The sequence below is a fragment of the Neoarius graeffei genome, chromosome 5 (assembly GCF_027579695.1).
Source record: "Neoarius graeffei isolate fNeoGra1 chromosome 5, fNeoGra1.pri, whole genome shotgun sequence".
Classification (NCBI taxonomy): Eukaryota; Metazoa; Chordata; class Actinopteri; order Siluriformes; family Ariidae; genus Neoarius; species Neoarius graeffei.
Window position 1 is genome coordinate 105,606,600 of NC_083573.1, and position 24,135 is coordinate 105,630,734.

General features: G+C 44.4%; 1 protein-coding gene across 1 annotated transcript; it reads right to left on the bottom strand.

Moving 5' to 3' along the window:
* Positions 1–605: 605 nt before the first annotated feature.
* LOC132886320 (uncharacterized) lies at positions 606–23,873 on the bottom strand. Its single transcript, XM_060920866.1, has 6 exons — positions 23,777–23,873; positions 5,598–5,848; positions 4,454–4,876; positions 1,400–1,495; positions 1,082–1,175; positions 606–911 (listed from the first exon to the last, which is right to left on the bottom strand). The coding sequence occupies exons 1-6, from the start codon at positions 23,871–23,873 to the stop codon at positions 907–909; spliced, it is 966 nt and encodes a 321-aa protein (XP_060776849.1). The 3' UTR covers positions 606–906.
* Between the last annotated feature and the right edge of the window lie 262 nt (positions 23,874–24,135).

Genomic DNA, 24,135 nt, shown 5'->3' on the forward strand with positions numbered 1-24,135 from the left:
ATAACAGAGGCCTGTTCCTATGAGGCCTGATCAGGACTGCCCTCTCAGGCAAACGAGTGTCGCAGGACTGGGTGTCGATCAGGACTGCCCTCTCAGGTTCAGAGGATGTCCATTTGAAAGTAGTTACTGGACAGGATGTTGTCAAATTCTGTACGAAATTCAGGGTAAGAGCTGTATGTGCAGGGTACTTCAAGGGTGGCACCACAGGTATGAGCAACAGGCCTTCTGTTTAGTCCAGTTTCAGCATTAAAGCATACCATGATTTTGTCAACACACATGACAGATGAACCAGTGCAGAAACGCAGGATTTTTTCAGCTTTAGTTTGGTCAGCATTTTTTATGTAACGTTGGAGATGGTTAAAGGTTGCCTGCTCTCTCTGTGACAGCACCATGTTTGTTGTTTCCAAAAGCTGCGACACTCTTTTGCCTGTGGCCTTCTTTGCCTCATACAGAGACAATACACTTCCTTTGTCTGACAGTTTATGCTGCAAAACTGCCATGGGTGTGGAGAACCAATCGATTATGTATTTTGGCTCTTGTAGAATAGCCTTGTGAGCCATTGTTTCTATGGCACTTTGCATGCTGTTCTTTGGAGGGAGGAAATGGGAACCCATCCTCGTAAAGAGGTCAAGCAAATCCTCTTCATCACTTTCCTCCATTGTCCCCTGGAGAGCCTTCTCAACAGCTGATCTCTCAACAGGAGGAAGGAAATTGAAAAATGACGTCATCAGGACGTCTACATCAACTGAGTCAATGCCATGAATACAGGCTAAAATGAAAGCCTTTGAGAGCTTCACGGGCATGACACCGTGGTCTAATAACCCTTTCACCCAGATCCGCCCAACCGCTTGCCATTCAGCCTCACAGAAGTCTGGCCTCAGCCTCGGCACTCGCTCCGTTTCCCCTTCACACTGCTCAAGAAATTGTTCCCAGAATGCAGTGTAAACCTCCCTTGACACTCCAGCATCATCAATAGCGTTTTCATTTACAAAGTACATCTTAAGAGTCAAATACATTATGCTACTGTCCATAAATACAGACAAAAGATGTTCAACGACTTTAATCCTACGAATTGATGCACGCCGCGTGTTCTCTGGATTCCCTGGGTTGTCAGGTGAGGTTGATAGCGAAGGCTGGCTGCTTGGATCTTGTGGTAAAAGAGTCGGTCCACTGTGCTGTGAGAAGAACAAAACATCCACAAAACTAGAGTGTTTAATCAATGAAGCAAGGGTGAAAATATTCTAACTTTTAGTAGTAGTAGTAGTAGTAGTAGTATCAATATGACCTCATCAAAGTTACTGACCCGTCAGAGCTACTCCAGAGCCTCACAGACATTACAGAAATGTTTTTAAAAGCTGATTCCTAGAGTATCAGATCAGTATCAGTATCAGCATCTTACCTGTGCAGTTTGCACTGCCTCCCCATCTATGGACTCCAGAGCTAGTGTAGGCAGGTCATTAGATGAGGGCAATGGGAGTCCATTCATCTCAGTACTCTGAAGAATGAATAAAATACAATGTATTTTATTAACAAGACAAAGTTGGGACAAAGTACACATTGTAAACTACGGAGCCCCTAAAGGGACATGGAATAAAAAAAAAAAAAATCAAAGTAAAAAAAAAACTATGTACTTTTGCGAGATCTTGCAAACTTTTTGCGAGATCTTGCAAAATCTTTGCGGTATCTCGCAAAACTTTTTGCGAGATCTCGCAAAACATTTTGCAAGATCTCGCAAACTTTTGCGAGATCTCGCTAAAGTTAAGCTGATGTACTTCCGGGTCAGCCTGATTTATTTCCGATAGCTGGTCAGATTGTAAACAATAATGGAGAGCGTTCACCCGTAGGAGACCTGCATGGAGTTTTATTTTGAGATTGGCCTCAAATATAAAGACATAAAATCAGTACTTGCCGATAAACACGGCTTTCATATTAGTGAGAGACATCTGAAGCGACTCCTTAACGAACGAGGACACTTTTGGAGGAAAACGTTCTGTGAGTTGGTGGTCCTGGTTGAATTCATTAGCAACCAACTACGATCATCTGGACAGCTTCATGGTTACCGCTGGATGTTTGCTAAATGCAGAGAACATGGACTACGAGTGAGGAAAGAAGACGTGCGCTTGGTGTTGAAGGAGCTTGAGCCGAGAGGAGTGTCGTTAAGGCAGACAAGACGTCTCAGACGACGGAGCTACTTTTCAAAAGGGCCAAACTTCATTTGGCATATTGACTCTTATGATAAACTGAAACCATATGGCATATGCGTCAATGGATGTATTGATGGTTTTATTTTATTAACAAGATATTGTTAATAAAGTATATTTCCCACATAAAATACAATGTATAAATGACAGGAGACATGTTGACCCTAAAGTCTGTGATGTGATTGCAGACTGGAATTTATAAAAGTATTTCCAAATTAGCTGTCTACGTCAGAGGATAGTCATAAAAAATCCACAGATGTTCAGAAATGGGGAAAAAAAAGCAAACCTCTAAAATTCCCAAAACAGAAAAACATCATTAAGTCATAAAATGCTTATTTGAGCTGCTGCCCAATCCCAGGAATCAATTCAAAGGGACTTTGTTGACTTTTCAGTTTTTAAGACACGCTGTGCATGATATAGTACTATACATTAGAAAGACAAGTTCAGGAAAATTTTTTATATAGAAATTTGATATAAAAATGGAGAATCAATCTGAGCAAATATGCCTGCCTTAAGAGCGTTAAATGATATATATTAGTAGGAGCATGACCTATTCATTCGTGTGCCAGTACAATAATGTGATAAAATAAGTCTATTTCTATACTGCAAAATGTTCCGAATCTCATCACAGAATTACAACCCGGATTCCAAAAAAGTTGGGACAAAGTACAAATTGTAAATAAAAATGGAATGCAATAATTTACAAATCTCAAAAACTGATATTATATTCACAATAGAACATAGACAACATATCAAATGTTGAAAGTGAGACATTTTGAAATTTCATGCCAAATATTGGCTCATTTGAAATTTCATGACAGCAACACATCTCAAAAAAGTTGGGACAGGGGCAATAAGAGGCTGGAAAAGTTAAAGGTACAAAAAAGGAACAGCTGGAGGACCAAATTGCAACTCATTAGGTCAATTGGCAATAGGTCATTAACATGACTGGGTATAAAAAGAGCATCTTGGAGTGGCAGCGGCTCTCAGAAGTAAAGATGGGAAGAGGATCACCAATCCCCCTAATTCTGCGCCGACAAATAGTGGAGCAATATCAGAAAGGAGTTCGACAGTGTAAAATTGCAAAGAGTTTGAACATATCATCATCTACAGTGCATAATATCATCAAAAGATTCAGAGAATCTGGAAGAATCTCTGTGCGTAAGGGTCAAGGCCGGAAAACCATACCGGGTGCCCGTGATCTTCGGGCCCTTAGACGGCACTGCATCACATACAGGCATGCTTCTGTATTGGAAATCACAAAATGGGCTCAGGAATATTTCCAGAGAACATTATCTGTGAACACAATTCACCGTGCCATCCGCCGTTGCCAGCTAAAACTCTATAGTTCAAAGAAGAAGCCGTATCTAAACATGATCCAGAAGCGCAGACGTCTTCTCTGGGCCAAGGCTCATTTAAAATGGACTGTGGCAAAGTGGAAAACTGTTCTGTGGTCAGACGAATCAACATTTGAAGTTCTTTATGGAAATCAGGGACGCCGTGTCATTCGGACTAAAGAGGAGAAGGACGATCCAAGTTGTTATCAGCGCTCAGTTCAGAAGCCTGCATCTCTGATGGTATGTGGTTGCATTAGTGCATGTGACATGGGCAGCTTACACATCTGGAAAGACACCATCAATGCCGAAAGGTATATCCAGGTTCTAGAGCAACATATGCTCCCATCCAGACAATATCTCTTTCAGGGAAGACCTTGCATTTTCTAACATGACAATGCCAAACCACATACTGTACTGCATCAATTCCAGTATCATGGCTGCGTAGAAGAAGGGTCCGGGTACTGAACTGGCCAGCCTGCAGTCCAGATCTTTCACCCATAGAAAACATTTGGCGCATCATAAAACGGAAGATGCGACAAAAAAGACCTAAGACAGTTGAGCAACTAGAATCCTACATTAGACAAGAATGGGTTAACATTCCTATCCCTAAACTTGAGCAACTTGTCTCCTCAGTCCCCAGACATTTACAGACTGTTGTAAAGAGAAAAGGGGATGTCTCACAGTGGGAAACATGGCCTTGTCCCAACTTTTTTGAGATGTGTTGTTGTCATGAAATTTAAAATCACCTAATTTTTCTCTTTAAATGATACATTTTCTCAGTTTAAACATTTGATATGTCATCTATGTTCTATTCTGAATAAAATATGGAATTTTGAAACTTCCACATCATTGCATTCCGTTTTTATTTACAATTTGTACTTTGTCCCAACTTTTTTGGAATCGGGGTTGTATTACCTGTGTGATATCCTCACTGTTGATGTAGTGCAATGTGATTACAACTGCCTCATCTCCATCTGCTCTGCTGAGGTCATCTTCTGGATCCCATAGGACTGTATCTGCATCATCTGCTACTGGTTCCTCATCAAAATTAACTTGACGGATGTGCTCAGGCTCTGTTTGTAGGGAGACATTAGGAGCTGCTCCAGTGAGGTCAACAATATCAATGGAGTCATTGAAATCATTAGAAGGTTGGAGATTATTCCAGTGCACTTCCAAATCATAATTATTTGCATTGGTGTCCTGCCGCTGTCCAGTGTGAATGGTTTCAATGTCTTTTGGGGTTGAACGAAAGGGTTGTGATGTTCTTGGACCTTGTGCTGTCACAGTCTCAGACACTGCTTTTCGTTTGGGTCTTTGTTGCAACTGGAAATGGAGATTCTGCAATAAATAAAAGACACATTTTCACAGTTATTGTCAGCAGTAATTAAAAATCATGGAATAGAGAAACATTTAAGATCAGACGGTATGCAAAAAATGCATATGGCTCAAAGAAGCTAAAACCTATTAAAACTATTAAACCCTATTTCTTACTGGTGAGAAAATAAGTGTTTCCCATTGTTGGCATCTCATTCTGTGTTTTATGAAATACATAAGCATTATCTTTGAATGAAGGTACTACCCGAAGTTTAATCTTCAAGCAAAATCTCTTTCAATTTGTCATAACTTCCTGTTGTTACCTCATCTCATCTCATTATCTCTAGCCGCTTTATCCTTCTACAGGGTCGCAGGCAAGCTGGAGCCTATCCCAGCTGACTACGGGCGAAAGGCGGGGTACACCCTGGACAAGTCGCCAGGTCATCACAGGGCTGACACATAGACACAGACAACCATTCACACTCACATTCACACCTACGCTCAATTTAGAGTCACCAGTTAACCTAACCTGCATGCCTTTGGACTGTGGGGGAAACCGGAGCACCCGGAGGAAACCCACGCGGACACGGGGAGAACATGCAAACTCCACACAGAAAGGCCCTCGCCGGCCCCGGGGCTTGAACCCAGGACCTTCTTGCTGTGAGGCGACAGCGCTAACCACTACACCACCGTGCCGCCCTCCTGTTGTTACATTATAAAAAATGTTATTCCTACTGCCACAGACCTGTTGGCTTATGTCACTGTCAGATGAGTGTCCATGATCCAGTGGATCTGTAATGGAGTCATGTACATCAAGGTGAGATCCATCCTTGGTCAACTGTGAACCTGCTCCCTCAGGGATGCTGACAGATGAAGCTTCACAGTAATCCTCTTCAGTTGAAGACTGATCTGGTGAAGGTCCTTCCTCTTTAGTGCAAATGTAAAATCTAAGCAGCTTCAGTTTTGTTTGTTCGTACAGTCTGCCAACTGTGTTATCTAAAGCAGTGGTTCTCAAACTTTTTTCACCAAGTACCACCTCAGAAAATACTTGGCTCTCCAAGTACCACCATAATGACCGACATTAAAATACAGTAGCGTAGTAGGCCTAAGTATTCATTAAAAACAAGGCGGAGGTTTTATTTAACAAGTATATTTAATATTGTTGGCCACTGTAACATTACACACAGTACTTTGAACAGTAACACTGTGTTTAAATATAGGAAAATAAAACACTGTCCTTAAATAATGAATCAAATAAATTGGCCAAATCTGCAACATCTGTAGTCTCATCAAGCTGTATGGTAAAATATCTACTGTTCTTAATGCGCTCAATCAGTGTCTTTTTAACATCGTCAGCCATGTCGTTTATTCTCCTTGACACGGTGTCATTTGAAAGCGGCACCAAGTTTAACTCTCTGGCAGCTTTCTCTCCACACGATATGTGTCATCTCTCTGGCTAATGGCAAACACAGCAGTTCCCCGATTGTGTGCGGCTTACCGGCTCTGGCGATCAGGAGGCTGGCACGATATGAAGCTTCCTGTGCTTTGGCTACGGGTGTACCATAGGACAGAATGGTGGACTTGGACTGCTTCAGGTCATCACGTTTTCGTAAAAAAAAATCCATTGGTTTGTCCTTTAGTGCTGTGTGTTTGGTTGTAAGATGCCGTTTGAGATGCGACGGTTTCATGGACTCATTGCTCAGAACGTCCTCGCATACAACACACTGCGGCCTGGGCAGCTCCTCTGTCCCGCTCCAAATGAATCCCAGTTTTATGTATTTTTCGTCATACTTCCTCCTCACTGGTTTCTGCCGTTTGCTAGCAGTTCTGGGGCTGGTTTTGCCACTGTCGTTAGCATCCGCGCTCAGCTCACACACGTCCTCTTCAGTTCTCCCTCTCTCCTGATCCTCGCTCCCATTCGCGGATTTAAGCCACGACAGTAATTTTGTCCTACTCGTCATAATTAGCAAAGCCACCTCCACCTTTTCCCATCACAGCCTAGTCTACCAATGGCGGATAACCGTCTGTCAGCAGAACCGGCGGGAATGCGTACGTACGCTACATATGGCTACCCAGAAGCACTTGCAAACTTTTTAAAATTATTAACTTAATTTGTATCTCCTTTCATTTTCTTGTCATCGGTTGATAAGATATTTTTCATCCATTCGGATATTATGGATAGTATTTCAAGTTTTTTTTTATTTTATTTATATTTAATTAAGTGATTCTTTGGCGTACCACTAGAATGGAGCCCACGTACCACTAGTGGTACGCGTACCACAGTTTGAGAATCACTGATCTAAAGGAATTTGCTTTCTTTTAAAATCACAGACCTCAAAGGTAAAGTCATCAGTATGCCCTTTGGTTGAGTGCCCATTTGGGAAAAACAGCTCCCTTCCTAGCTCCAAAATCTGAGCAACAGTTGATGTTTTTTCTACAGATACATGTCTTGTTCCTCCACCATTGTTGGTTCTCAATTGATGATATTCATTTTTATCAAAGTGAAGCCATCCAATTTCAATCTTCCTAGAAGACTTTTCTGCTGAGAGGTTTCTCTGTCTTGACATACCCTCTCCTGGGTTTTGCACACCTTTTCTCCTTGAGCTCATTTTCCGAGTTTCTATTTTATCTCTTATTCTTTGTATAAGAGTCTCTTTGGCCATGTACACATGTAGCCGGGTATTTTTAAAACCGAACATTTCCCCCCCCCCTCCGTTTATAAAAATGTTTTATCCACACCACCTCGTCTTCGAAAAAAATCCCTTCCACACATAACCGAACATCTGCGTTTTCAATCACATTCATAAGCATTCCAAACCTGTAGATGGCATTATTTCCCCAAATCCTACCCCCTAATCACATCAGAATAGCCCTCTGTTGGCGTCACTTCCGCCTAAACATAAAACATGGCGCCAAGCTTGTTCGTCTGGACAGACTCGGAGACAGAATTGCTTCTAAACACAATTTTGGAGTATAAACTTCAAAAGACACAAGAAAACGTTGATTGGGAATCTTGTCAAAGCAAATATGTGGACATATTGACCCTGTTTTTGGAGCAGTAGTTGGGCTTCTAAAATTAAACATGTAAATAGCACCTGCACAATAATTAACGCTTTCAAGGCACTACTCCGATCCATTACTCTTTGTCCATGCTTAATCTGGCTTCTGCAGTAAACAAAGGTAGCACGTTTGACGTCAGGGCAGATTTGTTGTCATTTTTTTGGCGCAGATTGTGACGTTCTAAAACGCAAAACTCCAGTTATCTCTGTCTACACGAAAAGGCATACACGGAGTTTTCAAAAATCTTCACTTTGCCCGGAGTTTTTTTAAATATTCGTTTTTGATGTGTTTTCATGTGGATGACAGGCCAAAACGTAGAAAAATATCTTCGATTTAGCAGATACCCGGCTACGTGTGGACGGGGTCTTTATCAGGGCTGGACATTGTTTGCTTGCAGAAGGAAGGGACAGATATTCGGTCACCATATGAACTGATGTATTTGGCCATTTGCTCATCAGTCATAATAGAAATGACTGCTTTGTCCACCTGCAAACAGAAAATATTAGGTTAAATACTTGAAATGCTTACTTGAACATAAATTAGAAGTGTAAAGGCAATGGGAAAGGGCAGAGAACTGGTTTACTTTACACAAAGTCCATTATATTAATTTCTTCTGCAGAGCAGATATAAAATTAGTCTATAACAGATACAACCCCGATTCCAAAAAAGTTGGGACAAAGTACAAATTGTAAATAAAAACGGAATGCAATGATGTGGAAGTTTCAAAATTCCATATTTTATTCAGAATAGAACATAGATGACATATCAAATGTTTAAACTGAGAAAATGTATCATTTAAAGAGAAAAATTAGGTGATTTTAAATTTCATGACAACAACACATCTCAAAAAAGTTGGGACAAGGCCATGTTTACAACTGTGAGACATCCCCTTTTCTCTTTACAACAGTCTGTAAACGTCTGGGGACTGAGGAGACAAGTTGCTCAAGTTTAGGGATAGGAATGTTAACCCATTCTTGTCTAATGTAGGATTCTAGTTGCTCAACTGTCTTAGGTCTTTTTTGTCGTATCTTCCGTTTTATGATGCGCCAAATGTTTTCTATGGGTGAAAGATCTGGACTGCAGGCTGGCCAGTTCAGTACCCGGACCCTTCTTCTACACAGCCATGATGCTGTAATTGATGCAGTATGTGGTTTGGCATTGTCATGTTGGAAAATGCAAGGTCTTCCCTGAAAGAGACGTCGTCTGGATGGGAGCATATGTTGCTCTAGAACCTGGATATACCTTTCAGCATTGATGGTGTCTTTCCAGATGTGTAAGCTGCCCATGCCACACGCACTAATGCAACCCCATACCATCAGAGATGCAGGCTTCTGAACTGAGCGCTGATAACAACTTGGGTCATTCTTCTCCTCTTTAGTCCGAATGACACGGCGTCCCTGATTTCCATAAAGAACTTCACATTTTGATTCGTCTGACCACAGAACAGTTTTCCACTTTGCCACAGTCCATTTTAAATGAGCCTTGGCCCAGAGAAGACGTCTGCGCTTCTGGATCATGTTTAGATACGTCTTCTTCTTTGAACTATAGAGTTTTAGCTGGCAACGGCGGATGGCACGGTGAATTGTGTTCACAGATAATGTTCTCTGGAAATATTCCTGAGCCCATTTTGTGATTTCCAATACAGAAGCATGCCTGTATGTGATGCAGTGCCGTCTAAGGGCCCGAAGCTCACGGGCACCCAGTATGGTTTTCCGGCCTTGACCCTTACACACAAAGATTCTTCCAGATTCTCTGAATCTTTTGATGATATTATGCACTGTAGATGATGATATGTTCAAACTCTTTGCAATTTTACACTGTCGAACTCCTTTCTGATATTGCTCCACTATTTGTCGGTGCAGAATTAGGGGGATTGGTGATCCTCTTCCCATCTTTACTTCTGAGAGCCGCTGCCACTCCAAGATGCTCTTTTTATCCCCAGTCATGTTAATGACCTATTGCCAATTGACCTAATGAGTTGCAATTTGGTCCTCCAGCTGTTCCTTTTTTGTACCTTTAACTTTCCCAGCCTCTTATTGCCCCTGTCCCAACTTTTTTGAGATGTGTTGCGGTCATGAAATTTCAAATGAGCCAATAGTTGGCATGAAATTTCAAAATGTCTCACTTTCGACATTTGATATGTTGTCTATGTTCTATTGTGAATACAATACCTGTTTTTGAGATTTGTAAATTATTGCATTCCATTTTTATTTACAATTTGTACTTTGTCCCAACTTTTTTGGGATCGGGGTTGTATAATATTTGTCTTTTAAATTAAATAAGTTCAGCTCAATAGTAAATGAACAGTGACAGCGCATCTGTTCTATTCATACGAATACTTCAGTAAAAAACAATTCAGTGATCTGCTGACTGATTTAACTGCCTCCCTGATATTTTGATGTAGGTTTTTTTATTTTTTTATATTTGTTTAGGACCCACCAACGTTATGGTGTTAATAAACCAGTAACAAACCTCAGTCACATAATAAATCAGAGATTGGAATAACACTAGAAACTAACTTGGAGGAAAGCGGAGTTAGCATTAATAGTAAGTTAGCTGTAATGTTAGCGCTCCACGTGAAGTTATGCCATTAGCTAATACAGTATATTATCTGTATCTGTTCTATTCATACGACTACTTCAGTAAAAAAACAATTGTCTGTCAGTGATCTGTTGACTGATTTAACTGCCTCCCTGATATTTTGATGTAGTTATTTACATTTGTTTAGGACTCGCCAACATTAGTGTTAATAAACCAGTAACAAACGGACGTCTAAATGTGTTTTCTGCTCACTGCTTACGTTTCAGTGCGATGTTCGACTCAAGCCTACATCTTAACGCCATTTGAGCCGTCACACTGTCACACTACGCACAGTACTTTCTTAGTATTTGCAGCTACTGCAATCCTCGGCACGGGATATTTGAGCCTTTCAAAAGTATGGTTTCGTGCTTCGTGCTTCGTATTCAACGACTGTAGCCTCTGTGTAGCTTCTCGTGTGTTTCCTGCCCTAGCATTATGTCACAGATATGTCCACTTTTGTGGCATGAGAAGAACAACTTAATATACGGTAAAATGATAAGATAATATACTGTATTAGCTAATGGCATAATTCACGTGGAGCGCTAACATTACAGCTAACTATTATTGCTAACTCCGCTTTCCTCCAAGCTAGTTTCTAGCGTTATTGGTGACTGAATTAATTCTTTGCCCACCTTGTCTCTTGTCATGCGGATGATGTCTGCTTGAGGGATCCCTCTTGACCGCAGAAACTGCTCCAAATCCTCCTCCATAACTCGTTGGTCTTCCTGACATCCTGTTGATTCCCAAATGACCGGGCTACCACCACCAGTCCATAAGCCTTTAAGATTTTGCGAGATCTTGCAAAAAGTTTTGCGAGATCTCGCAAAAGTACATAGGTTTTTTTTTTTTACTTAATTTTTTTTATTCCATGTCCCTTGAGGGGCTCCATAGTAAACAGTGCTCAAGTTGTAAAATCAAACCGGGGGGATGGTGAAATTTTTAATCCCGTGTCGACCCATCAGTCAGTCCATCGGTGGGAAACTGGTTTGCTTTTAGGAGGGTTTGCACACAACGTAGGTCTGTGGACCTTGTTTATTTACCAGACATACAGTATTTTGTGCTGATAAAGTGTAGTACACACTGTGTACCCTTTTTATTGTTGCAAAAAACATAATACACTGGTATTTTACTGTAAAACATGCACAGTGTGGATGTCGTGTCATATTTAGTCAGTCTCCTGGCTGACATACCGACCACATTCTCCATATTAGGGTGAAATGCAGATGACAAATTTGAAGTGTAACTTCATAGTCATGGTAGGCTCCTTTTAACTCTCATCTCATCTCATCTCATCTCATCTCATTATCTGTAGCCGCTTTATCCTTCTACAGGGTCGCAGGCAAGCTGGAGCCTATCCCAGCTGACTACGGGTGAAAGGCGGGATACACCCTGGACAAGTCGCCAGGTCATCACAGGGCTGACACATAGACACAGACAACCATTCACACTCACATTCACACCTACGCTCAATTTAGAGTCACCAGTTAACCTAACCTGCATGTCTTTGGACTGTGGGGGAAACCGGAGCACCCGGAGGAAACCCACGCGGACACGGGGAGAACATGCAAACTCCGCACAGAAAGGCCCTCGCTGGCCCCGGGGCTCGAACCCAGACCTTCTTGCTGTGAGGCGACAGCGCTAACCACTACACCACCGTGCCGCCCTCCTTTTAAATCGTTTGGTAAATAATTTATTAAAACCTCAGAAGGCAATGTAAATGAACAACTGAATCTTTTCATATCATATCAATAGAATTTTTATTCAAAGCTGAACATTGGGAACATTGAGTTAAATACAGAGGTAGGTAGGGAACCAATAATCTAAAACAAGCAACAGTAAATTGTAAATCAGCCTTACATGTTGTGACCGGCTCTCTAATGAGGCAATGAAGCCTTCAAAACTGCTAGTGTCATTTATTTTAGCCTTCCTGTCTTGAATAACACTTTTTGTTGCCTGAAGAATAACAAACGGATGTCCAGGCTGATTAAATTAATGGCTTTATACAAGAAATCAAAGCTAACATGAACCTGAGTAAGCTATCGATAGCTGGATAGACTCCAAACTAACATTCATTATGATAGCTGTGTTGTTATCCGCCGCCCACAAATTAGGCTACATATCGGTAACTTTACAGCATGATAGTGGGCTCACAGAAAGTGTGACTGATATTCGTAACTCTTGACTTACCTCCTGAAATGTTTTTTCTTGCGATCTTAAATCCGAACTTGCTTAGGTCTTGCTGTCCACTCCGCTTGGCCATGATGCTGCAATCCGCTGCTGTCACTGACGCCGAATGAAATAAAAAATAACGGAACCCCAACTGAATGTCACCTCCTCAAACGCTTCGCTTGCGCGCGCCCTCTCTCGCGGTAGCTTACTGTATGCTCAGTTTCAGCAAAGCTACATGGAATGGCATTTCTAATTCCAATGTTAAATAGAAGTAATGTCCACATTTATTGATAAAATTGCTCAAGGGAAGGGAGGGGGGATGCCCGTTTTAGAGGGGGGATGATTTTGACCATTTTTTATCCCAGGGGGGATGGCATCCCCCCCATCCCCCCCTCAACTCGAGTACAGATTGTAAATAAAAACGGAATGCAATGATGTGGAAGTTTCAAAATTCCATATTTTATTCAGAATAGAACATAGATGACATATCAAATGTTTAAACTGAGAAAATGTATCATTTAAAGAGAAAAATTAGGTGATTTTAAATTTCATGACAACAACACATCTCAAAAAATTTGGGACAAGGCCATGTTTACAACTGTGAGACATCCCCTTTTCTCTTTACAACAGTCTGTAAACGTCTGGGGACTGAGGAGACAAGTTGCTCAAGTTTAGGGATAGGAATGTTAACCCATTCTTGTCTAATGTAGGATTCTAGTTGCTCAACTGTCTTAGGTCTTTTTTGTCGTATCTTCCGTTTTATGATGCGCCAAATGTTTTCTATGGGTGAAAGATCTGGACTGCAGGCTGGCCAGTTCAGTACCCGGACCCTTCTTCTACGCAGCCATGATGCTGTAATTGATGCAGTATGTGGTTTGGCATTGTCATGTTGGAAAATGCAAGGTCTTCCCTGAAAGAGACGTCGTCTGGATGGGAGCATATGTTGCTCTAGAACCTGGATATACCTTTCAGCATTGATGGTGTCTTTCCAGATGTGTAAGCTGCCCATGCCACACACACTAATGCAACCCCATACCATCATAGATGCAGGCTTCTGAACTGAGTGCTGATAACAACTTGGGTCGTCCTTCTCCTCTTTAGTCCGAATGACATGGCGTCCCTGATTTCCATAAAGAACTTCAAATTTTGATTCGTCTGACCACAGAACAGTTTTCCACTTTGCCACAGTCCATTTTAAATGAGCCTTGGCCCAGAGAAGACGTCTGCGCTTCTGGATCATGTTTAGATACGGCTTCTTCTTTGAACTATAGAGTTTTAGCTGGCAACGGCGGATGGCACGGTGAATTGTGCTCACAGATAATGTTCTCTGGAAATATTCCTGAGCCCATTTTGTGATTTCCAATACAGAAGCATGCCTGTATGTGATGCAGTGCCGTCTAAGGGCCCGAAGATCACGGGCACCTGTTAGGACTAGGACTGTTTTGGCCTCTAGAGGCCGCTGTTATTTCCTTTTCATGTCGTGTTTATTTTGGCCTCTAGAGGCCGCCACTGTTCCTGTGTCTTGTGTTTGTGTTAATTGCCTAATTATCTTCACCTGTGTCCTTAATTAGTTTGTCTATTTATACCCCTGAGTTCAGTCCTCTTGTCACGGAGTCTTTGTGCTGTTATGTTTATCTCCAGTTTCCTTTGTACTGTGTTTTTTGATCTTCTTAGCTTTTGAATTTTTGCACTTTGCTTTTCTTTTGGATTATACTCTTTGGTTTTTTTTTGTCTTTTGTTTTGCCCTGTATATAGTGTATATAGTTTAAATAAACCTTTTGATTCTTTTTCTACTTCCGCCTCACGCCTCTGCATTTGAGTCATCCCCCTGGTGGCCTAGTGGGGGTTTGCTGGATTATCACACCAACGAACCAGGTTCGAATCCCAGCAAAACCCTAACAGAAAGACTCCGTCATGACCGACTCAGCAGAGGCTGCTTCAACTGTCTACCCGGCCAACCTTCAGGGAATTATGGCAGCTTTGACACGCTTCGGAGCGACCATGGACGCTCATGGACGTACGCTCACCAGCCAACGTGAGGCCCTCGCTCGCCACGAGGAACTGCTTCAGCAAATTGGGAAAACCCTGGCACAGCTGACATCTCTGCCTGCATCTCCTGATCCAGTTCCTGCTCCTGATCCAGCTCCCACTCCTGCTCCAGTGCCTCCTGCAATGCTGCCTTCTTCACCTCGCGAACCCAGCCTTCCTGCACCACAGAGGTATGACGGCAAGCACAGTGAGTGCCGAGAGTTCCTTACCCAGTGTCAACTCACCTTTGAGCTTCAGCCTACCACCTACACTACGGATCGCCGCAAGATTGCCTTTGTGATCACCTTATTAGCTGGTAAGGCGCGAGCCTGGGCTACTGCTATCTGGCAAAGACAGGGACCTGAGTGCTTTGATTTCCAGCTGTTTTCTGAAGAGATGCTTCGGGTCTTCGATCAGGCAGACATCAGTACCGACGCAGCCCGAAAGCTCATGTCCATCCGGCAAGGAGGAAGCGTCGCAGATTACGCCATCTCGTTCCGAACACTCGCAGCAGTAAGTGGATGGAACGAGACTGCCCTGGTGTCAGCCTTCCACCATGGTCTGTCTGACCCCATCAAGGACGGTCTGGCCTCTATTGGATGCCCAAGTGACCTCGAAACCCTCATCTCACATGCTATTCGTCTGGACAACAGGATGAGAGAACGCCACCAAGCCTTGAGCCCCCCCAGCCTCCCTACCTCTACCTGGAGACCGTCTACCTCCTTCAGTGACTGTCCAGAACCCATGCAAGTGGGTCGTACTCGCCTCTCCGCATCTGAGAGGGAGCGCAGAAGGAGGGACAAGTGCTGCATCTACTGTGGCAAGCCTGGTCACTTCCGAGCATCATGTCCCGAACTCTTGGGAAAAGGACCGCCCCGTCCAGCCGAGGGAGGGTTGTGACGGGGCCTACCCTCTCTCCCGGACTCCCTGGCCAAGGAATCTACATCCCGGTCTCCATCTCCTGGGGTGAGTCTGTCCACTCTTGTCAAGCTTTGATAGACTCAGGGGCGGCTGGGAACTTTATGGATATTCACTTCGCCCAAAGCATCAATATTCCGACTGCACCTCTTGAAGTCCCACTGTCTGTGTCTGCCCTCGATGGCCAAGCGTTAGGTGATGGAAGAGTCACCCAAGTTACTTCTCCAGTTTTCCTCCAGTCTCAAGGTCACAAGGAAGAAATATCCCTGCACCTGATTCCTTCACCTGAGTTCCCAGTTATTCTAGGCCTTCCTTGGCTTACTCGCCACAACCCTCGCATAGACTGGGTAACAAGCCAGGTTGTGGAATGGGGCCCTGCATGCCATGCCTCTTGTCTGCTCTCTAGCTCTCCTGTGTCTCCTGCCGAGCCCCCTGATCTCACCGAGTTATCTCAAGTTCCCACAGAGTACTGGGATCTCAAGGAGGTATTCAGCAAGAGCAGGGCCGCCGTTCTTCCTCCGCACCGGGCCTACGACTGTGCCATCGACTTGCTCCCTGGGACTACCCCTCCTCGTGGCAGACTGTTTTCACTCTCTCAGCCAGAACGCAAGGCCATGGAGGAATACCTCAAAGATGCCCTGGTCTCTGGGTTTATTCGACCCTCCACTTCACCTGCTGGAGCCGGCTTCTTCTTTGTCGGCAAGAAGGATGGGGGGCTCCGACCATGTATTGATTACAGGGGCCTGAATAAGATCACTGTGCGCAACCGATATCCCCTTCCGCTGATGTCCACAGCTTTCGACCTGCTCCAAGGCGCCACCGTCTTCACCAAGTTGGACCTACGGAACGCATACCACCTCATCCGTATCCGACAGGGAGACGAGTGGAAGACTGCCTTTAACACCCCGTCTGGGCACTACGAATACCAGGTGATGCCCTTCGGACTCACCAACGCACCAGCTGTTTTTCAGGCCCTAATCAACGACGTCTTAAGGGACATGATTAACCTATACGTTTTTGTCTACCTCGACGACATCCTTATCTTTTCCAAGACCGTGCAGGAGCACCGCCACCATGTCCGCCAGGTTCTCCAGAGGCTGCTACAGAACAATCTGTTCGCCAAGGCCCAGAAATGCGAATTTCATGTTCCCGAGGTCTCCTTTCTGGGATTTATTGTACGGACAGGCCAACTCCAAATGGACCCTGCCAAGACCCTGGCCGTCCGGGATTGGCCTACTCCCAAGTCCATTAAGGAGGTTCAGCGGTTCTTAGGATTCGCTAACTTCTACCGCAAGTTCATCAGGAACTTCAGTTCTGTGGCAGCACCCATGTCAGACCTCACCAAAGGGACAGGTGGATCTTATGGCTGGTCTCCTCAGGCAGAAAAGGCGTTCAAAGACCTCAAGGACCGCTTCTGCACGGCACCCATTCTGGTTCTCCCGGACACCTCCCAACCATTCATCGTGGAGGTGGACGCCTCGGACAGTGGTGTCGGCGCGGTGCTCTCTCAACGTTCGGAAGGAAAGCTGCACCCCTGCGCTTACTTCTCCCACCGCCTGAGTCCTGCTGAGTCCCGGTACGATGTGGGGGATCGAGAACTGCTAGCGGTCAAACTGGCCCTTGAGGAGTGGAGGCACTGGCTGGAGGGAGCACAACATCCATTCCTGGTTTGGACTGACCACAAGAACCTGGAGTACCTCCAGCAAGCCAAGAGACTGAACCCTCGACAGGCTAGGTGGGCCCTGTTTTTCAGTCGGTTTGACTTCACCCTCTCATACCGCCCCGGCTCCAAGAACACCAAACCTGACGCACTGTCCAGACTGTTCTCTGCCACTAACAGGGAGAATGAAGTCGGGCCTATTATCCCTGTGTCCCGGATTGTGGCCCCTGTCCGCTGGGGTATTGAGGAGGCTGTCCGACGAGCCCAACGCCAGGACCCCGGTCCTGAGACGGGGCCACCAGGCCTCTTGTACGTCCCACATCAAGCCCGGGCCAAGGTTCTCCAGTGGGGTCACTCTTCCCCTCTCACCGCCCACCCGGGAGCTCGGAGGACCCTGGACTTCCTGAAAAGACGCTTCTGGTGGCCTAACATGGAGAAGGAAGTAAGGTCATTTGTCCTGTCCTGTGAGGTTTGCACCAGAACCAAGAACCCACGACAGCGTCCCCAGGGTCTCCTGCATCCTCTGACCATTCCCCGGCGTCCCTGGTCCCACGTGGCAGTCGACTTTATCACGGGTCTCCCTGAGTCACAAGGTAACACGGTCATTTTGGTCTTAGTTGACAGATTCTCCAAGGCCTGCCGCTTCATACCACTGTGCAAACTCCCCTCTGCTCTTGAAACTGCGAAACTTTTGTTTAATCATGTCTTCCGAGTCTTTGGTCTTCCACAGGACATCGTCTCAGACCGAGGGCCCCAGTTCTCCTCCCGAGTGTGGCACGGGTTCTGCAAGGTCATCGGAGCCACTGCCAGCCTCTCCTCTGGGTTTCACCCACAGTCCAATGGTCAGACGGAGAGGCTCAACCAGGACCTGGAAACCACCCTGCGAGGCCTGGCTATGGATAACCCGACATCGTGGAGCACCTGGCTGCCATGGGCGGAGTACGCCCACAACACCCTGCAGTCATCGGCCACCAAGCTGTCGCCATTCCAGTGCCAATTCGGGTTCCAGCCACCTCTGTTCCCGGACCAGGAGGAGGACGCGGGGGTGCCCTCGGTCAACCAATATGTGAGACGGTGTCGCAAGACCTGGAGCAAGGTCAGGAAGACCCTCATACAGACCTCCAGAACCAACCAGACTCAGGCCAACCGCCATAGAAGACCTGCACACGCTTTCCGCCCTGGGCAGCGTGTTTGGCTGTCCACTAAGGACCTTCCACTGCGGGTGGAGAACCGCAAGCTTGCTCCTCGCTACATTGGCCCCTTCAAAGTGGTGCGCAGGGTGAACCCTGTCTCCTACCGGCTCCAGTTGCCCCGGACTCTGAGGATCAACCCCACTTTCCATGTTTCCCTGTTACGGCCCGTACTGACGTCTACGTATGCCCCTGCCCCTAGGAACCCCCCACCCCCCCGCATCTTCCAGGGGCAGACTGTGTTCACTGTGAATCGCCTGCTTGACTCCCGCCGGGTCTGCGGCGGGTTGCAATATCTGGTGGACTGGGAGGGCTATGGTCCTGAGGAGCGCTGCTGGGTTCCTGCTCGGGATGTCCTTGATAAAGAACTATGTCGGGACTTCCATTCGGCCCATCCGGATCGCCCTGGGAACGTCAGGAGACGCTCCTAGAGGGGGGGGTCCTGTTAGGACTAGGACTGTTTTGGCCTCTAGAGGCCGCTGTTATTTCCTTTTCATGTCGTGTTTATTTTGGCCTCTAGAGGCCGCCACTGTTCCTGTGTCTTGTGTTTGTGTTAATTGCCTAATTATCTTCACCTGTGTCCTTAATTAGTTTGTCTATTTATACCCCTGAGTTCAGTCCTCTTGTCACGGAGTCTTTGTGCTGTTATGTTTATCTCCAGTTTCCTTTGTACTGTGTTTTTTGATCTTCTTAGCTTTTGAATTTTTGCACTTTGCTTTTCTTTTGGATTATACTCTTTGGTTTTTTTTTGTCTTTTGTTTTGCCCTGTATATAGTGTATATAGTTTAAATAAACCTTTTGATTCTTTTTCTACTTCCGCCTCACGCCTCTGCATTTGAGTCATCCCCCTGGTGGCCTAGTGGGGGTTTGCTGGATTATCACACCAACGAACCAGGTTCGAATCCCAGCAAAACCCTAACAGCACCCAGTATGGTTTTCCGGCCTTGACCCTTACGCACAGAGATTCTTCCAGATTCTCTGAATCTTTTGATGATATTATGCACTGTAGATGATGATATGTTCAAACTCTTTGCAATTTTACACTGTCGAACTCCTTTCTGATATTGCTCCACTATTTGTCGGCGCAGAATTAGGGGGATTGGTGATCCTCTTCCCATCTTTACTTCTGAGAGCCGCTGCCACTCCAAGATGCTCTTTTTATACCCAGTCATGTTAATGACCTATTGCCAATTGACCTAATGAGTTGCAATTTGGTCCTCCAGCTGTTCCTTTTTTGTACCTTTAACTTTTCCAGCCTCTTATTGCCCCTGTCCCAACTTTTTTGAGATGTGTTGCTGTCATGAAATTTCAAATGAGCCAATATTTGGCATGAAATTTCAAAATGTCTCACTTTCGACATTTGATATGTTGTCTATGTTCTACTGTGAATACAATATCAGTTTTTGAGATTTGTAAATTATTGCATTCCGTTTTTATTTACAGTTTGTACTTTGTCCCAACTTTTTTGGAATCGGGGTTGTATATTGTGAGAAACAGAACAGTGGAAATGATGTGCAAGTCAAGTCAAGTCAACTTTATTGTCAAATATGCTATACATGCTCGACATACAGCACAGATGAAATTTCAGTCCTCTCTGACCCACGGTGCAAACAGGCAATGCAATAAATAAAAATAGAATAATTGAAATAACAAACAAACAAAAAACAAAAAACCAACGTTAATTTCTTAACACTTTTAGGATTTCAATAAGTGTGGATCAGTGTTATAAACACTGCTTATTACATTACATTACATGAAATTTAGCAGATGCTCTTATCCAGAGCGACATACAATGAGTGCAAAAGTCAGATACACAAAGTGCTGAACTTCTAGACAAAAAAGTTCTAGTGCCAATCGAAGAAGTGATAGAATAATACTCAGTGTAATGTCCTGTTGAAGTATCAAGACTCAACAAACAGCCAAGGAAACAAACCAACAATACAAAGTATGCCTAAATAGAGAACTCAAATGGCTAACCCCAGGCTAGACAGTAAACTGGGTTGATCTTGACCAATACACAGTGGGCAGGGAAGCAGGGGAGATGTGCAGCCTGAAGAGGTGAGTCTTATTCTGTCCTGGTGTTACTGGACCTCAGTGCAACTTTTGATACTGTTGATCACAACGTACTGCTATATCGACTTGAACACTGGGTTGGGTTGATTGGTAAAGTTATCAATTGGTTAAAATCATACTTAAAAGATAGAAGCTTCTTTGTTACCATGGGAAATTGTACCTCAACATCAATGTCCTTGACCTGTGGTGTCCCCCAGGGGTCGATCCTTGGACCATTACTATTCAACCTTTATATGCTCCCACTTGGACAAATTATCAAGAACAACTCAATTTTGTATCACTGCTATGCAGATGACACCCAAATTTATTTTGCTCTATCACCTAATGATTATGCCCCCCTTGAATGTCTCTACCAGTGTATCAACCAAATCAACAACTGGATGTCACAAAATTTTCTTCAGCTGAACACAGATAAAACAGAAGTAATTCTATTTGGGAAAAAAGATGAAAGACTCAGGATTACCACTATTCTTGACACAAAAGGGATTAAAACAAAAGATATGGTTAAAAATCTTGGTGTTTTCATTGACAGCGAGCTAAACTTTGACAGTCACATGAAAGCAATCACTAAAACGGCATTTTATCACCTAAAAAACATTTTCAAACTAAGAGGACTTATGTCAAAAAATGATCTGGAAAAACTTATACATGCCTTCATCTCTAGTAGGGTTGACTACTGCAATGGCCTTTTGACAGGCCTGCCAAAAAAGACCATCAAACGACTTCAGGTGATTCAAAATGCAGCGGCTAGGGTTCTCACACGAACAAAAAGAACAGAGCACATTACTCCAATTCTAAGGTCCCTTCACTGGCTTCCAGTAAGCTACAGAATTGACTTTAAAGCATTGCTGCTGGTGTACAAATCTCTAAATGGTACAGGGCCCAATTACCTCTCTGATATGTTGCAGCGGCCTAACCCAATCAGATCTACCAGATCGCAGCAGCAAAATTTACTGATAAAACCTGTTGTTAAAACAAAGTGTGGTGAAGCAGCTTTTAGCTACTATGCAGTACAGCTGTGGAACCAACTCCCAGAGGACATCAAAAATGCTCCTGCTGTTGGCAGCTTCAAATCTAGATTAAAGACCAAGCTGTTTTCAGATGCTTTCTGCTAACTGATAAATATCATCATCTTTACATGTTTTAAACTTTACTTAACTTTTACAGTCTTTGCATGTTTTAAACTTTACTTAACTTTTATTCTATTTTATTCTTCTGGGTTTTTTTACTGAACTTTTACTTCATTTTATTATTTTATTTCTACTATTGTTTCATTCTTTTTATTTTTTTTCTCTCTTTTTCCCCCTTTATTTTATGTAATTTTATTTTCTATTGTTTACTGTTTTGTCTTTACCTCTGTAAAGCCCATTGAACTGCCACTGTGTATGAAATGCGCTATATAAATAAACTTGCCTTGCCTTCAGTCTGTGAGCCTGTGCTTGAAGGTGGTCAGGAAGTTGGCAGTTCTGACCTCAATGGGAAGGTCATTCCACCAATGGGGAGCCAGGACAGACAGCAGTCTTGAGTGGGCTGGGCAGGAGCAGAGAGGAGGAAGGGCCAGGTGACCAGTAGTCATGGAGCCTAGGGATCTGGCTGGTGTGTAGGGGCAGATCAGACTCCAGAGGTATGCTGGCCCTAACCCCTTGACAGCCTAGTAAGCTAGCACCAATGTCTTAAATTTGATATGATCTGCGACAGGTAGCCAGTGCAGGTCAGCAAGCAGAGTGGTGACATGTGAAGAATGAGGGAGGTTGTAGACCAGGTGAGCTGCAGCATTCTGGATGAGCTGCAGGGGTCTGATGGCAGATGCTGGAAGGCCAGCAAGAAGATAGCTGCAGTAGTCCAAGCAAGAGAGGATCAGTGCTTGGACCAGGAGCTGAGTAGAGTAGGTGGTGAGAAAAGGGCAGATCCTTTAGCTGTTGTAAAGGAGAAATCTACAGATCACTGCAGCGATGTTTGCTGAGGAGAGTTTGTCATTGAACATGACCCTTAGGTTCTTCACGCTGGGTGAAGGTGACCTTGAGCTGTCCCCCTGAGAGATGACAATGTCCAGGGGTGGATAGGATGGAGCGGGAATGTAAATTACCTCCGTCTTGCCTGGGTTGAGCTTCAGGCGATGGTTGTCTATCCAGCTTTGGATGTCACATAGGCAAGCAGAGATGTGAGCGGTGACCTTTGTGTCCGAAGGAGGAAAAGAGAGAAAAAGTTGGGTATCATAAGCATAGCTGTGGTAGGATGGACAATGAGCAGAGATACTTGGGCCGAGAGACTGGGTGTAGAGGGAGAAGAGAAGCGGACCAAGGACTGAACCTTGAGGGACCAGTGGTAAGTGGGCGTGGTGCTGATACAGTACCAGACCAGGTAACCTGGAAGGAGCAACCAGAGAGCTAGGACTTGAATCAGTCTAGGGCTGTCTTGCAGATCCCCAGTGCTGACAGGGGTGACATGAGGATGGAGTGATTGACAGTGTCAAATGCAGCAGAAAGATCAAGGAGAATCAGGACCGAGAAGAGGGAGGCAGCATGTGTTGCATGAAGTGCCTCACTGATGGAGAGAAGTGCAGTCTCGGTTGAGTGTCCGGCTCGGAAGCCAGACTGGTGAGGATCCAGGAGCACTGTAAAACATTTCAGTCTTGTTATGTCCACTTACTTTTTCTCTTTAACTCAATGAGCTCTGAAAAGTATTTGAATTTGAACTAATCTGTGCAAGTTTTCAAAGGTTAGACCTGAATTATTTAGTTGTCTTGACTAATTGAAACTTTTTCTGGGTTGAAACAAAGATAATCGTCAAATTGAGTTAACTTGCATTTTCAAGGCAGCAGGAGAACTTGCATTTCCAAGTTAAACCCATTTGAAATGTTTTACAGTGAGGTTGTTCTGAGAAAGAAAAGAGGAGAGTTGGTTAGCAACAGCATGTTCAAGTGTCTTTGATAGGAAAGGGAGAAGAGAAACCAGGTGGTAGTTGTGGATGACAGAGGGGTCCAAGGTGGGGGTTTTTCAGCAGAGGTGTGATGTGGGCCCGTTTGAAGCTGGAGGGAAAGTATCTGGAGGACAAGAAGGAGCTGACAAGGGAGGTGATAAATGGAGGGATGTCAGGAGGAGGGATGAGGGGATAGGGTCAAGGGTGCTAGTGGTAGGAGGGTGAGAGAGCAGGAGCTGGGAGGCATCAGAAGTGGAAAGAGGGGAAAAAGCAGAGAACAAGGGGGAAGAGACAGGGAACATGGGAAGGGGTGGGTGAAGGAGTTACGGCTGGCCATGATCTTTTCCTCAAAAAAGACCATAAAGTCATCTGCAGTGATGGAGGACTGAGGTACAGCTGGTGGAGAGTTGAGGAGATAATGCATCTTATAACACATATCTATAGATAGATAGATAGATAGATAGATAGATAGATAGATAGATAGATAGATAGATAGATAGATAGATATCGACAGTAAGAGAGAGAGAAGAGAGAGAGAAAGAGAGACAGCTAGATAAACAGACAGAGATAGATTGACAGAGAGAGACAGACAGAGACAGACAGATAAACAGAGAGAGAGGGGAGAGCAAGAGACAAAGAGAGAGACAGATCAACAGAGAGAGAGGCAAAGTGAGAGAGGTAGCTAG